This window comes from Gouania willdenowi, chromosome 8 (genome assembly GCF_900634775.1).
Source record: "Gouania willdenowi chromosome 8, fGouWil2.1, whole genome shotgun sequence".
Classification (NCBI taxonomy): Eukaryota; Metazoa; Chordata; class Actinopteri; order Blenniiformes; family Gobiesocidae; genus Gouania; species Gouania willdenowi.
This window is the reverse complement of record NC_041051.1, coordinates 7306028-7318098: the sequence shown is the minus strand read 5'-3', so window position 1 is coordinate 7318098 and position 12071 is coordinate 7306028. Positions and strand designations below refer to the sequence as shown.

General features: G+C 33.6%; 2 protein-coding genes across 3 annotated transcripts in view; one reads left to right on the top strand and one right to left on the bottom strand.

Annotated features, from left to right (window-relative positions):
* Positions 1-654: 654 nt before the first annotated feature.
* Positions 655-9487, bottom strand: pvalb5 (parvalbumin 5). Its single transcript, XM_028455086.1, has 6 exons — positions 9353-9487; positions 7088-7156; positions 6590-6676; positions 3184-3316; positions 1286-1395; positions 655-830 (listed from the first exon to the last, which is right to left on the bottom strand). The coding sequence occupies exons 3-6, from the start codon at positions 6648-6650 to the stop codon at positions 808-810; spliced, it is 327 nt and encodes a 108-aa protein (XP_028310887.1). The 5' UTR covers positions 6651-6676; positions 7088-7156; positions 9353-9487; the 3' UTR covers positions 655-807.
* The window catches only part of lmtk2 (lemur tyrosine kinase 2), a 44086-nt gene continuing 41372 nt past the window's right edge, over positions 9358-12071 (top strand). For both annotated transcript variants that reach the window (XR_003674628.1, XM_028455082.1), the window contains exon 1: positions 9358-9863. Coding sequence is in view for 1 of the 2 variants with exons in the window: in XM_028455082.1 (XP_028310883.1) it covers positions 9761-9863 (103 nt within the window). In the remaining variant the exon portion in view is untranslated. The remainder of the gene's footprint in view (positions 9864-12071) is intronic.

The window sequence follows — 12071 nt, the reverse complement described above, 5'->3', positions numbered from 1 at the left end:
AAATGTACTTTGATCTCATGTCAGGAGATCAAAGTACATTTGACATGTTTCAACTGTCAACTCGCTTTGTCTTGAAGACAAAAAGAACTTGTTGGAATTTTTACACGGATGTCTAGGAAACATTAAAACAATCAGCAGACGCCTCTGGAGAAGACAGTTGACAGTTGAAACATGTCAGGGGATCAAAGTACATTACTTGAAAAACAGTTGTCTAAATAAATAAAACCTCACCGTAATAATATGATAATTGTTCATTTTGATATTTTATTGGCAAGAACGTATCACTAATATATTGTGGATGATGAGTTTTAGACAACTATGGCTATTTGAAAGTAAGTGGAATACAATAAAAGATAGATTTTTATGAATTGTAACATTTTGATTAACATGTGAAGATGCAATGGTGGAGTCAGAAAAAGACAAGGTATACTGGAAAACAGAATAAACACAATTCTTTCATGTTCCCTGGCTCAGTTTCCTTCATATTATTACATTTTATTCTGTGGGATTTCTGCCCGTCAGGTTAATTGTGTCGCCTTTCTAATATTTATAAACCTAAAGCTGAAAAACGGTCTCAGACACAGTCATATCACTTCACAGAACATTTATTATTCTACTTGAGGTACATGAACAACACACATAGATCTTGTCTGTCCATCATATATATTAGGTCGTAACGTCGTCAGGGAAGAGTAGCAGGCAGGTGAAAATCATCGGAAGTTTTCAAACTTTGCATCAAACAATCAGGAAAGACGATGTTTCCTGAGGAAAACAGTAACTCTGAGCAGGAATGGACAACTGTCGTCATTATTTCAGTATATCACAAAACTCTGTAAGGGGGAGAAAAAATAGGAATTGATTAGCAATCGTTTTGTTTTAACTGGTTTTACACAGTGTTAAAGTTAACCAAGGTTTAGGCAAGGCAATACAATGTATTAGTATAGTGCATTACATATACACAAGGCAATTCAATGTGCTTTACATGATCAAAAAGAAACATTCAACAGCTTAAAAATCAATAAGAAAACAATCAGCAGCAAAAACATTTCAAATCAGCAGTAAAAAAAAAAAACGTTAAATCAACAACAAAATGATCCATAATCTCCCTCTCAGTCATACGCAGTAGAGAAAAAAACAGCCTTTTAACTTGGATTTCAAAATGTTAGCTTTGTCGTGTGCCTGTGTTTGGTGTGTTCAGCACTGGGCTGTGGACAGCTCCTCTGTGTTTGGCTCTGCCTATCCTCTGCCTGTTCCCCACATGGTTTTTATATCTGTAATAGCTCACCTTCCATCCCAATCTTTCCATCACCATCTTTATCTCCCACAGCCATCAGAGCCTGAGTCTCTGGCGCCGTCAGCTCCCGGGCCCCCGGTGAGAAATTCTGAAGGAACAATCTGAAAGAGGAAAGGAAACCATCAATGGAGAGAAGATAGAAATCTTCATCGGTTTGTTCTTTGATGATTTATTTTCTCATGCCCAGGGTCGTAGCACCACATTTTTGGGCCCTGGGTACAAACCATCTTGTTGGGCCCCAACTGTAATTTATGAATATTTATTTTTTGCCCAAAAACTAAACCAGTATTCTCACATTATACTGTGAGAATACTGTATTATATAAGCTTTATTTTTTCTTCACAATAACCTAGTGACTTAATATCCATTGCTTGTACAGTGTTTTATAAATCTGTTCTACTATATTTTAGTGGCTCATTGAATATTGTGTTTGTGACATACTTTTGCAACAATTAAGGGCGACTGATAAGATAACTATTTTTTGAAGTGGGGAGGGAGGTATAACTATATATATATATCCTCCCGGAAACTCACGACGACCGACAAAGCACGGAGATCATGTAAGTTACCAATGCAATAATTCGCCTTGAACAACTAAATAAATAATCTAAAACCCATATATTATGATATGTAAGACATATTATCAGATTATAACTGACATAAAACAGACACTCTGTGGTTCAAGAAAAAGGAATCAGAGACATTTTTAGTCACATTATGTTTTATTCATCATAATTCATATTCGTCAGTAGAAGGTGAGTGTGAGCAACCATTATCAATGTGACGTTCTTTTAGTTTCACTTTTGTTCCTCGTAGCCTGGTAACCTCTTTTCCTTTGATTTACTTTCAAACCTTGTGATATTTCAGATTATATCAGCAGAAAGTGTGTTTTTAGTCCATTTTAGGAAATTTGTAGTTTTTTTCACTAGTCTTCATCTCCAACAGATTATTACGTCACCCAGTGGAAGTGCCTTTCCCTAACTCCTTTAGGAAGTTTCCTAACACCGTGGATGATGTCACAGGGTTAGGGAAAAGTGAGCAGGAAAGGAGATAGGAGGGACTATTTGGACACAGCCTAAGACTACCTGCCACAGCACATGGTAGCTAGTAGGGCTGGGACAGTATCATTTTGTCACATTTCGATTTTAATCCCGATTCTTGGGTGCCAATTCGATTTAAATTGCGATTCTGATTTTACAAGTATAACGATTCTATAGTGACGATTATCATGATTTTTTTTTTTCAAATCTGTTCGCCCTGGAATTGAGCAAAACCCAAAGTATGCCCATACTTTAGATTAAAACAGCACAGGTTCGGGTTTAATCTCGGGTGTCGCTTTGTCCGCCATCTTTGTTTGCCAAAAGCTGGCTGCTGCTAGTCTTCCTCGTGTGTGCAATCACCTATTGGTGCGTTACCGGACTGCCACTCAGCGGTCGTCCACAAAAATGTGAAAAATATTTATTAAATATCGGGAAATTAATAAATAAATAGATTCTGGGAAGAAGAATTGATTTTTAAAATCGGCACCCAAAACATTTTTTTTTCACCTTTAGTAGCTAAGGCCTGATGCAGCATGAATAATTGTTTTTAGTACAAAATTGTGCTTATCAACCATCTTATTTCACACAGGGCCCTTTTCGTCCCAATATAAATAAGAAAGTGTCTATTTGTACGGTTGCTGTGGGTTTACTCCCCCAGTCCCCCCCAATGATGTCTCCGTCCTCTTCATCACTCAATCTTCTCGTGTATCACTCAATTCATTCATGTTGTAAAAGCTTTTCCATTCATTCTGTGACCTCAGCCTGAGGGCCATCACTAACAAACCCAGACAGCTTTTTAGATACATGCACACTCACATACACTCACACACACACACACACGACTCTTACTTCAGCTCCTCTTCTTCAATGTAGCCACTCTTATCTTGGTCCAGGACCGTGAACACTTTTTTCCTGTCGGCCTCAGAGGAGCAGGTCAGTCCCACTTGTGTAAAGAATGACTTGACGTTGAATGTGCCTGGAGCTACGTTAGAACAGGACACAGAGAGGAGGGGACACATCGGAGTGAAAGGGTCAATTACTGAACGAGAAAAGAAAGACTGGTGGCGGATGAATAGAGATGTCCCATTTTGCTAATCCGCTCAACTGATTTTTACTTTTCAACCAGTGACATTTACCAATATAAACCCTGTAGCACATCACTGTCATATATAGCATTGTACTGGCAGCCATTGACCCAGTGAAAGAGTCGCAATGAAAATGCCCCGTGGGCTTGAAAATAACCTAAATACTCAAAGCGCTCATATTTTATTAGATAAATCACAATCATTGCAATTATACATTTAGATCTCAGAAGAAGAAGAAGAAGAAGAAGAAGAATTAGATCTCAGAAGAAGAAGAAAAAGAAGAAGAAGACTTTTCTTCTTTACGTTTACATCAGATTATTGAAGTCTCGATTCGATTTTCAATTACTGATCTTCAATTTATCATTTAATTTAATTTATTAATTTATTAAGACAGCTTACCTTAAGTTCTAAAATCATAGATATTTGTACCAGACTCCAATTTAAAAGCTAATTTCCATCTATAGTCCTTGGGGGAGGGGTCAAAATGCAACATATACAGTGCAAGTTATGTACATTCTACCTGTTAATATAAATAAATACAATTATAAGTATCATTTTAAGATCACTCACAGATACAATAAAACTTCCAGTTGCAATTCAACTTAGTCATACAGCAGAAATCATTTGTGAATAAATCTCATACATACTGTACATACAACATTGCATGAATTTCTGGTTTTCTACAAGCCTTGCTTAAAGTCCTCTCTATAATTAGGAGGACTCGCCTGGTTTGTATTACAATTAAAAAAGTAAATAATCGACCTTTCAAAATTTAAGAATCGATTCCTTATCATCAAAAATAAAATCGCGATTAATCGATAATGGATTTTTTTCACCACCCCTACTATTATTATTGAATTTTACTTCTTGTGCCATGAAGATTGTATTAAACTGATTGTAAATGAACACTGTGAGTACTTGTAATCTGTTAATTTCACCTTTAATATTAGTGTCAACACATCTAATATAACATAATGCCGTTGTTACAATCAATAACATCAGCAACTGTGGTAAATATAATATACCATCAGACGCTGACTGTGTTTATTCTCAATGTATCCATGTAATCCTATATGGTCAATCCATAAAGTCAAATAAGCATATAAAGCTTTACTTATATGCTTATTTATTTATTTTAGGCAAACTCTGGCCCCTGGTTTTAACCCACGACTAAGCCGAGTGTATCACCTATTATTATTTATATTTATTATTCATAATTTTGGTAAGTAATAATAATAATCAATTCCAGAAAGTTCATTTTGTCTTCTTTTTGAATAATATGTCATGGTTTCATCTATTTACACCAAGGGTTCTCAACTGGTCTCACCCTGGGACCCATATTTTGGCACGGTCATTAAATCGCGACCAACTTTTTGTTTTTTTTATAATTCAACCAACCAAATTCCGTTTTTCAAAAATAGCTGTTGAAAACATGCACATATAACCATAAATAAATCTATATGTTTTCCTGTGCAACATATCATAGCATGCCTATCAAAAGAAAAGTTTCATTCAAACTAAAAGACAAAGTCCAACATGAGAGACATATTTTTGACCTGCTGTTCGCGACCCACCCTGTGGAGGTCCGCGACCCACTTTTGGGTCCCGACCCACCATTTCAGAATCACTGATTTAGACAACTGTTTTTCAAGAAATTTACTTTGACCTCCTGACAAGTGCCAGTCTTCTTCAGAGGCGTCTGCGGATCGCTTTGTCTTGAGGACAAAGGAAGTTTCTGGAATTATTACGCGGAAGTCAACGAAATATCAAATGGATCGGCAGGTGCCTCTGAGGAAGACTGGCAGGTGAAACATGTCACAAGATCAATGTAGAAAAGCATTTCCTTCATAATGTTCCAAAAAGAACTTCATTGGAATGTATTATTATTATTATTATTATTATTATTATTATTATTATTATTATTATTATTATTATTATTATTATTTAGTAGTTACTAAGTCAAAATTATTAATAATAAATATAAATAATTAAAAAATAATAATATTTTTGATAAATATAAATACAAAACAATACATTTGATTATACACATTTAAAAATAACCCAGGTTAGGCTGGTGATACACTTGACTTAGCAGTGGGTTCAAACCACTAAAATGTGAATAAATGTGTTTCATTCACTTCTGCGTAATAATTCCAGTAAGTTCTTGTGTCATGTACATTGTAATAAACTGATTGTAAGATGCTCTGTGTGTTTTTCTTGATTTTGTTCCACCTCTCAAAGCTGCTTCTTCAGCTCTGATCCTATGACCTATACCTTCATGTTAAAGTGTATGTATAATTCTGCCCCAAACTCTACTGACATGTGGCCATTCTTGACTGAAGGGCATGAAAGTGCTGACATTTGATTTCCATCTGAAAGGTTGTGCCTTGTCGTGCAGACATAATAGTTGAAGATAAATAATGAAGTGCAATGAGATGAGAAGCTGTAACAGCTTGTGTGATGTATTTTTGTGTGAATGCTGAACATAAACAGCTTGGTAGAGCATAGTGGTGGTTACTGCTGCCTGGTTACCTGGATGAAAAACACACATGTACAGTAGCTCTATTGGGAGTGGGTTAGTGGCACAAATCTCTGTCTGCAATATATGCATGAACGTGTGTGTGTGTGTGTGTGTGTGTGTGTGTGTGTGTGTGTGTGTGTGTGTGTGTGTGTGTGTGTGTGTGTTAGAGCTGAACAATTAATTGCATTTGCAATATTATCGCGATATCATAAAATGTGATTTTCTGATCGCAAAGCTTGCAATTGTTTTTATTTATCTATTTTTCTTGTCCTGTCTTGTTCTGTCCTGTTAAGTTCAGAGTGTTTAAGAAGTGCAGTCCACATGTTTACATGTTTCATGAAACGTGAAGTTAGTTAGATATGTTGAAGGTAAAGCCACAGATTTGTTTGCTTTATTGTTGTATTCTGTGCTTTAAAATGTATATTTTATATTTATTTAGAGTTTAAATAAATCTGAAATTGTTTATTATGAAACAGATTTATTGCTTGTGTTCATTGGAAAATACATGATAAGGGGTCCTTGAAAAAATCATTGCATATTAAGTCACAATCGCAATTTTGAAGAAAAAAATCGCAATTAAATTATTTTCCAAAATTGTACAGCCCTAGTGTGTGTGTGTGTACGTGTGTGTGTGTATTAGTTGACTCACCTTGACAGGTCTGCACCGCTGCCTGAATGTCTTTGTCGCTCAACATCCCTGCAAATGCCATAGTCCTGTGTGTGTGTGAGAGGCAGCCTGAGGGACACAAACACACACATGCACTGAAGAGAAACAAAGTGACAGTACTGTACATCAAGTGTTTTATGCTGTTATAGAGGAATCAATGTCTGATAAAAAAAAAATAAAAATTGCAATAACTTGAGGATAAAAAAAATAACTCTTGGCTAAATAAATCTGTTGGAAAGCTGCAGGCTTTTCTACTGTATAGGAATAATAAATTCAAAATCTGTTGAAAATAATATAAAATTATTTTAATTAAAGCCTTGTTTTCCAATTAACAAAGTTCATCTGTTAATTGTATTTTTTTTTTTTAAATTTTTGGAAGCAAATAAAATAAAGTTCAGGTACAGTTAGATATTCCACCTCTTAATGAAATTAAACCCCATTTACTCAATACAAAAAGCACAAACATTTGCATAAACTTACTTTTGCAGAGCTCTTGAAGAGGATAATAACTGGGACTCAGCCAACAACACGCTCTTGCAGCTTTGTGATCTGGAACACAAGAAGCAACCTGACGTTTCTGTCCTCAAACCCATAGAGACCCCCCCCACTAAAGGATACCTCCTCCCCCTTCATCAGTTAATCAGAGCAGATAATTTTCTCATACTCTTTTGATGACATGCAGACATAGAGATAATAAGAAAAGTGGTGACATTAACTGAACATCTTTAATTTTTTATTTATTTTTTACCATAAATATTATGTAGTATTGAGTGATATTATTATTATTATTATTATTATATACATAGTACAGTATCAGAATCAGATCAATGTACTCACAGAGGCTCAAGAAATATTACAGATGAAAAGAAAAAGAGAAGAACAGAAAAGAAAAAGAAAAGACAAGAAAGAAAATAAAAGAATAAGAATAGAAAAAATGAAAAGAATAAAATAAGAATAGAAAAGAAAATAATAAAAAAAGAAAAGAAAAATAACAAGAAAATAAGAAAAGAAAGCGAATAAAGAAAAAGAAGAGGAAAAGAAAACATCAAGAAAAGAAGAGAATAAGAATAGAAAAAGAAAATGAAAAAAATAAAAAATAGAAAAGAAAAAGAAGATGAAAAGAATAAGAAAAGAAAAAGAAAAAAGAAAACATTAAGAAAAGAAAAAAATGAAAAAAAGAATCGAAAAAGAACACTTAAATGCAAGTGCACGCATGAAAAAATTAATAAATAAATTAAAAAAAAAACATAATATACAACCATAATATAGATCTATAGAAGTATATTATTATTTTCGATGCAGAAAATAATAATAAAGGGATACATATACTGAGCAACTACAACTAATATTAATAAAGCATACAGCAAACGAAATAATAGAAATTTATAGTCTGAAAAAATATAAACTGGTCATCTTTAGATTAAGGTGAATTGTTAATAGAAGACACTAATTATCAAATGCCATATTGTGAGTTCATTCAGGATTTTTTTTTAAGTTGATTAGGTATATTTTAAAGAAAGAAAGAATAAATAGTGAGTTGTTTATATGAGGTGCCAAAGGTACACTTAAAAAACGCTTTTTCATAGCCAACATATTTTGAACATTTAGCGATTTTTTTCTCGCATTTGAGACAGAAATTCATGTAAAACAGCATGTTCTATAACATTGTTAAAAATGTGTACATACAAAAAATAAATATTTGTTAAATGTAAATCTTAATGTTAATGTAAAGCATAAATCTAAATGTTAAATTTATATCTAAATCTAAATGTTAAATTTATATCTAAATCTAAATGTTAAATTTATATCTAAATCTAAATGTTAAATGTGTATCTAAATCTAAATGTTAAATCTAAATGTTAAATTTATATCTAAATCTAAATGTTAAATGTGTATCTAAATCTAAATGTTAAATCTAAATGTTAAATTTATATCTAAATCTAAATATTAAATGTGTATCTAAATCTAAATGTTAAATCTAAATGCTAAATTTAAATCTAAATCTAAATGTTAAATGTATATCTAAATCTAAATGTTAAATGTGTATCTAAATCTAAATGTTAAATGTATATCTAAATCTAAATGTTAAATTCGTCGCCAAGTGTAAAGCAAAATGTTTGTGATGAAGACAATGAGGATGCAGAAAACCTTGGAGGGTGGGTGGGGTGTGGGCGGGGCCTCATGATCGACAGGTGCTGATCAGCCCGCTTTGAATAATTTCTAAACATTTAGCTTTACACTTGTGACCGATTTAACATTTACTGTTCTATTTAACTTTTAGCTTTAGATATACATTTCATATTTATATTTACATTTGACATGTAGATTTAACATTTATATTTAACTTTATATTTATTTCTCGTGTGCGCATTTTTAAAAATGATATAGAACGTGCTGTGTTTCATGAACTTCTGTCTCAAATGAAAGAAAATTGAGCTAAATATTCAAAATATGTCGACTATGAAAAAAGTTTTTTTTAACATTTCAAACCTCATATGTTTATAGATGCAATCATGAGGTAATAAACGGTTTATATACACTACTCTAAGACTCATGGGTGCCTCACATGCTTGTGATGAATGAATGACAGACGGTCAAACAATAAAACTGCTTTTTGAAAACTATCACGAGTGAATAACACGACTGAAAACAGGGCTCCCGCTCTGATTGGCCACATTGTTTCTTGGTAAGCTATACTCTATGGTGATTGGCTGAGCACTGTGTCAATCATCAAAGGCGACGCACCTCATTTAGTGACGTAACGCTGAACAGGAAGATGGCGCTCTGGAGTAGCTGTGTTAAACATTAAGGAAATCTACAGGACAAAGACATATTATATCGCTCACAGGGGCATCATTTGTAGATATGAGAGGTCGCGGAAGGTGATCGCTTCTCTTGGTCTCCATGGAGAACTGGACACTGTGTTTCGGGGCGGTGTTTGCTGTCGTCAGCTGAAACTGTTGGTGTTAGCATTGATATGCTAGCTAAAGCTAAAGCTAGTTAGCGCGCCGCCGCACAGACAGAGAATATGATAGAATATGGAGCCAACAGCGACTATAGACTAAGACAACACGATATTCCTCAGCAAAGACGTTGTCCGTCTAGTACTACGGTTTAAATTGGCCGCTGTTTGTTGGCCTGAGTTCGAAGAGGATGGAGAGCCGCCATGGCTGTGTTCTGTGGCTGCTTGCTTGGATTCTTCTGTCGCTGTGTTGGCTCTCAGAAGGTGCCCCCGTACGGTTTCACCATGAACCAGGTGAGATAATCCTCTACCAGTCGTACCTTATTCTCTTACTGTTTGTTTGGTCTGTGCAGTGCAATGACATGTATCATTAGCCCACAGTTGCTTAGAGGGAGCAGGTTTTGCTAATGAGCTGCTAAAAGCTAACAACAACAGTGTTTCCTGGGAACCACTGAAGAGTGATGTCAGTGTGGGGAAAACACTGGATAAAACGGTGTTAAATCTGGTATGAAATAGGCCTGGGCGATATATCTAGATTATATAAACACGATGATGGACAAAATTATATTCACAAATATTTTTGATCAGTTTTGTAATCACGATTAAAATCACAATTATTTTTCGTATTTGGTTAAAACAAATAAAAAAAATAAACCTTTAAACTAACAATATGTGTACAGTTTACAGTGCAAAATGAAGCTTTAAATAATAATTATAATAAATAATGATTTTTAAAAATGTAGGGATGTCCTGATACAACTTTTTCATTTCAGATGTGATACCGATATTGCAGCCTTGCGTATCGGCGGATACCAATATTGAGCTTTAATGATATCAGCATGAATAATACATACTTTTATCACTTTTACATTTTCATATATATATATATATATATATATATATATATAAAATACTTATTTTGTAGTGTAGAATGTTAAAAAAGGCTTGATCTAGTGATCTTACTCAAACAGAGAACAATAGTCAGCAACAGTAGGTATGAGAAAAAGTGACCTATTTATTATAAACCAATTGGTTACATACATTTTAACTTTCAAAATAATATTTACAGTATTTTACAATTGAATAAAATAAATAAATAAATAATTGCAAAAAAAAAAAAAGCAAATTTGAATCTGATTTTTGTTTTCAGGCTAATATCGGACCGATATGGATATTGGATCTGGACACCCCTAAAAAAATGTAACCCAATGTACCACAGGCAAACCTTTAAATAAGAATTATATATAAAAAAAAAAACAATAATTTAAAATAGTAACTGAAATGTACCAAAGGCTAACTGATTGAATACACTATTACAGATTGCTGAGCTCGTATTATAAATGTAAATATTGCAGACGATCAGGTTTATTTAATCATAGCAACCAAAATTGTAATCAAGATTAAATTTCGAATAATTGTGCAGCTCTAAACGAGATTCAAGATATATCGAGTTTTCTAATTTGGCGATATAGAAAATTACAATATTGCTTATAACGATATGTTTTTAATTTTATAGCTTATTTTGTATTAAAATACTTGTTTTGGAAGCTTTCCGTGCTTCTTCGAACAGCGTTAAATGGATGATCAAAATATTATAGTTTCATTTGCTTGTTTTGCAACAAAATAAATGTGCTTCATTTGTGATGCTACAAAATAAGTTTGAAGCAACTTGTTTGCCTGAAGTTTAAAGTGGGAATCAGGATTTTGTTCCCATGGCTACCAAAGTGAAGAAATTATAGTCAATTATAGCAAAAGCATCAGACAACAAGAGACATATGATTAAAATGAAGACATAGAGTCAACAAGAATCATTGTAGTAATATAAGTAATTCAAAAAAGTGTATGAATATAATAAAAGTATACAGTGTGCAATACAGTGACTATCGCTGCTTTGTGACAGTACACATAAGGCTTGAACAAAAATGTTTGAATTCAGTTTTATTGAAGAGCAAAAATTACTCAGTAGGGCTGAGCGATATGGGCCAAATGTCATATTTCCATATTTTTTTCTCAAAATGTAGATATACGATATACAGGTGCTGGTCATAAAATTCGAATATCATGAAAAAGTTGATTTATTTCAGTAATTAAATTCAAAAAGTGAAACTTGTATATTGTATACATTCATTTCACACAAACTGACATATTTCAAGTGTTTATTTCTTTTAATGTTGATGATTATAACTGACAACTAATGAAAACCCCAAATTGAGTATCTCAGAAAATTTGAATATTGTGGAGAGGTTAAATATTGAAGACACCTGGTGCCCTGCAAAGACTTTTAAATGGTCTCCAGTCTAGCTCTGTAGGATACACAATCATGGAGAAGACTGCTGACCTGACAGTTGTCCAAAAGACGACCATTGACATCTTGCACAAGGAGGGCAAGATACAAAAGGTCATTGCTATAGAGGCTGGCTGCTCACAGAGCTCTGTGTCCAAGCACATTAATAGAGAGGCAAAGGGAATGAAAATATGTGGTAGAAAAACGTGTACAAGCAA

Excerpts from the sequence above, each read along its gene's own strand:
- pvalb5 (XM_028455086.1), bottom strand. The coding sequence starts at position 6,650 with ATGGCATTTGCAGGGATGTTGAGCGACAAAGACATTCAGGCAGCGGTG. Across the intron at positions 3,317-6,589 it reads AGCGGTGCAGACCTGTCAAG|CTCCAGGCACATTCAACGTC; the intron begins GTGAGTCAACTA and ends GTTCTAACGTAG. Across the intron at positions 1,396-3,183 it reads ATTGAAGAAGAGGAGCTGAA|ATTGTTCCTTCAGAATTTCT; the intron begins GTAAGAGTCGTG and ends TTCCTCTTTCAG.